At 25.8% G+C, this 4,092-nt stretch overlaps 1 protein-coding gene across 1 annotated transcript; it reads left to right on the top strand.

The window, feature by feature from the left end:
• The first annotated feature begins 1,706 nt into the window (after positions 1 to 1,706).
• Positions 1,707 to 2,575, top strand: LOC106690497 (uncharacterized). Its single transcript, XM_014435933.3, has 3 exons — positions 1,707 to 1,911; positions 2,002 to 2,122; positions 2,363 to 2,575. The coding sequence occupies exons 1-3, from the start codon at positions 1,776 to 1,778 to the stop codon at positions 2,508 to 2,510; spliced, it is 405 nt and encodes a 134-aa protein (XP_014291419.3). The 5' UTR covers positions 1,707 to 1,775; the 3' UTR covers positions 2,511 to 2,575.
• The last annotated feature ends 1,517 nt before the right edge of the window (positions 2,576 to 4,092 follow it).

Below are 4,092 nucleotides of genomic sequence, written 5' to 3'. Positions count from 1 at the left end.
CATAACTTTTTTTCCACTCGAACATTCCGGAGTTTCATTATCTTTAAACCTTCCCACATGAAAGGGGACATTTTGAAAAAAATAAAAAACACGTAAATCGGTCCACTGATTAAAAAATTTATTGTGGACAAAGATTCGAACATTCCCTTTTATATAAATAGACTAATTTATTTGAAATTCGCTATTCTTTTTAGAAACAGTCGGTTGTGCATTATTTTTTATTTTTGTGAAACAATGGTCTGCATATTTAACAAACTGCACGAAACATAGTTCGGATATTGTAGTAAAGTAATTAAAGCGTAATTTCTTCCAAAAAAAAACAAAACAAATTTTAGCATGTGCTTATGAAAAGATTATTAAAAGATTTATTTACTATTATTTTTTAGATTGTTTTATAAATATAAGGGATCATCAATGGTAATCGTTATATAACTTATTGAAAGGTCTGATGCAAGATATTCTGTTATAAACTCAAAATTTATTTATTTTATTATTTTTCTGTTATTTATTTTATTAATTCAATAAATATTAGGTTTTTTTTGTTATTTTTCCTCTCCATTTGTTATCTTTTAATTATCGATAATTTTACATATCTTTTTTTCCCATTAATATCATTAAATAGTTACTTAATGGCGACTTTTTGTACAATTTTTGTAAAAAAACTTTATTTTTGTACTAAACTTATCAATTATTACCATCTGACAGCTGTATATATATATATTAATTTTATAGTTAATTATTATTCAACTTTATATATTGTTAGTAATACTTGGTGTTTTATTTTATTTTGGTATTTTTGGTGGAGTTTTATTGTTTTGTTTTTTTATTCTTCCGTTACGTAAGAATCAACTTTTGAAATAAGATATCAATAAAAGGAACAAAAAAAACTTAAAATCGGTGATTCAGATCAAATCACATAAAAATTTCAGAAATATTAATTTTTATATTTCTTGAACTTTCTTCTGTTTCTTCATGGAATATTGAGCAGGTTTGTTAGATAAACATTTATTTTTATTAATTAATTTTAAATTAATAAATAAGAATATATATTAAAAAATAATAATATTTATTATTAATGATACGTTTCGGACCCTCAATCTTGAGGTGATGATTCTAAAATGTTAAGTTACAAAAATTAAGGTCACTAAATGTAATTTATTATTGTATATAATTATTACAGTTAAATTTTTTAATAATTTTAAAATTAGCTAAATTTATTTTCTTTATAATTAAGTTTTTTATTATTAATAATTTTATATACCTTTTTCATGAGTTATTTCTTGAGTTATTTTTTTTCCCGATTTGTTTTTATACCAATATCCTTAAATAGTGACTTTTTGAACAATTTCTTATTGAAATTTTGACATATTTTTAAACTATTATGAAAACACGCCAATCATTATATTTTGTCCACTGTATATTTAAATTTTATAGTTAATTACCATCTATCTTGATAGGCTGTAAGTAATGTTGTTCTTTTTTTTATTTTTATATTTTAGGAGTATATTTTTTGTTTTTTCAATCGATACCAGAAAATTTCTATTATTAAAGTGTAAAAAAACAATAAATAAAAAAAATAGCCTGCTCTAGGAACATTTTAAATTCTGATAGCTCCCCTCCCCAAAATTATGTCTAGGTCCACACTAAGCAAGAGAGGGGGTAGGCACCAGCCAATCAGGAGTTGGGTTACCTGGTAGAGGGGCGACCTAGAATGGTAGTTCTTACTTCAGTCAGTTCTCTTTCTTACTTCGCTAGTCGTGTGTCAGTATCCTGAGATGTCTACCATCAGTTTTCTTTCCAACAAGAACATGAGTGAAAAGGAGAAAGAAGATATCGACATACCACCGTTGGATGTAGCTACATTTTTTCCTAACGTACCTCGCTGCTCGACACCCATTTCGTTTATACCAGGTTAGTTTTATTTTTTGTGTTCAATATTCCAAATACTGTAATAGTTTATAAAATTGTCACTAATAGTTTTATTTTATATTTAACTTTCAGACTTGAATTTCCTAACCTTATGCGATATCAGTGAAATATCGATACCCAAAGAAGATTCGAGACGTAGATTCTTCGATGTAACTCCATCTAGTTTCGATTTTTCTATACAAAAAAACGAAAGGTATATTGATTTTTATTATGTTTATTTTTATTTATATGTTTTTAATCGATTATGTAATATGAAACTAATTCCAGTATATTGATTTTTATTATGTTTATTTTTATTTATATGTTTTTAATCGATTATGTAATATGAAACTAATTCCAGTATATTGATTTTTATTATGTTTATTTTTATTTATATGTTTTTAATCGATTATGTAATATGAAACTAATTCCAGTATATTTATTTTTATTTTAGTTCTTTAAGGCTGGAGAAGATGGGGTCCATGTTCTACGAAATGCGCCTGGAACATTCGCACGATGGAGGAGAAGATTGGCTCAACGACAATCATTTGAATGCTCATGAAATTTCATCTCGTGAACTTTCTCTCCGCCTTCGTATTTAACAAATGATTTGTTAATTTTTTTTTTAATAGTAAATTAATGTTAATGTTACTTAATTGAATGACTGAAATATGGCTTGATTAATTTTATTATATAAATATATGAGTGAATAAGATGTATATTATTATTTATAGTATGTATAAACAGAAAATGAATATAGCTTGAACTATTTTATTGTATAAATTTAGAGTTAATAGCATGTATACATGATGTATAGTATGTATATAAAGAATATAATGTATATTATTATAATGCAATAGATTAAGAGTGTAAATAATACATGATAAACGACATTATTGTACAATGAATGAAATAAATTTTTTTTATTTGACTTTTTTCTTTTTTTTATATATATATATCCTTGATCTATTTATTAATTAAGTATATTATTATTCATAAATTATATTGGGTATAACATATGCTTACACATAATATTAAACATATTCTGGGTCATACACGAAATGAGACCGTCAGGTGTTTCATAAATATTCACTTAGTGTTATCTTGTTAATATAAGCGTAAAGAATAAAAAAAAACCCAATTTATAATCTGGTTATGGTTATCTTTTAGTTTAAGCTAAAAAAATTTAGTGTATAAAATGTATACAAAGTACACATACCTACAAAAATAGAATTGGTTTTTATTGTCTTTAAATTGATATTAACAAGATAGCACTACATTAATTTCAATTAAACAATTAACATTCGCATTAGGTTTATTAAATTCCATATGTGTAATAATGTGCAATGATATTTTTTATGTAATATACAATCATACTGATTGAAAGAAGGTATTATTTTGATTATATTATAAAACATATCTTTTTTTTTTTAAATTCGAACATTATTTATTGATAGATATTACAATCTGCCACACAGTTGTGGGCAATAGGTAATAGTGATGAATGATCGCATTTACACGAAAATGAAATAAAAAATATTAGAAAAAAAAGGACATAAAATAAATAAAATCTCTCTTAAAATATATAAAAACAGAAGGATAAAGAAAATAAACATAATCAAACTATGTGCATGAAAAAATAAATAAGTAAAATAAAATAGTGATAAAAGTAAAAGAATCTCTAGTCATATTTACACTCTAATATACCATATTTACACAATCGACCTGAGGATCCCTGAGCCCACTCTATCCCCCACGTGTGAGGGGTAGAGCAGAGCTCATAAAGATCCCAGCGCATCTCACTCGCCGTATCACTGGTAGTGAGCAAGTTCGCTAAAATATAACATCTCTAGAGAGAGTGAGAAATACTTTATTCATCTATGCTGCCTAAGTACATCAGATTGCTATCTCACACAGCATCTTATCAATCCGTAATCAGACATATATAAATTATACATACATGGTATAATCAGATATAATAAACAATTTTTTTTCCCCTACAGTTTCCTTTTACAATCAATTTCGGTTTGTACAACAAATACAAATGTTTCAATTCATACCTACTTTTCTTTCTCATTTCTGCTCCTCTAATTTCACCCTTTCACAATTATTCAATTCACCCGATCAACAAATTCGCTCTCCGGAATTCACCCTCCTAGATCCTCTTCAGTGACCCGCTAAACA

The sequence above is a fragment of the Halyomorpha halys genome, unplaced genomic scaffold (assembly GCF_000696795.3).
Source record: "Halyomorpha halys isolate HHAL.00 unplaced genomic scaffold, Hhal_1.1 Scaffold1743.1, whole genome shotgun sequence".
Taxonomy (NCBI): Eukaryota; Metazoa; Arthropoda; class Insecta; order Hemiptera; family Pentatomidae; genus Halyomorpha; species Halyomorpha halys.
This window is presented reverse-complemented; position numbering and strand designations above follow the sequence as displayed.

Bases quoted from the DNA above. Each gene is read 5' to 3' on its own strand.
- LOC106690497 (XM_014435933.3), top strand. From the start codon at position 1,776: ATGTCTACCATCAGTTTTCTTTCCAACAAGAACATGAGTGAAAAGGAG. The intron at 1,912-2,001 runs GTTAGTTTTATT...TTTAACTTTCAG, and splicing joins ACCCATTTCGTTTATACCAG to ACTTGAATTTCCTAACCTTA. The intron at 2,123-2,362 runs GTATATTGATTT...TTTTTATTTTAG, and splicing joins TCTATACAAAAAAACGAAAG to TTCTTTAAGGCTGGAGAAGA.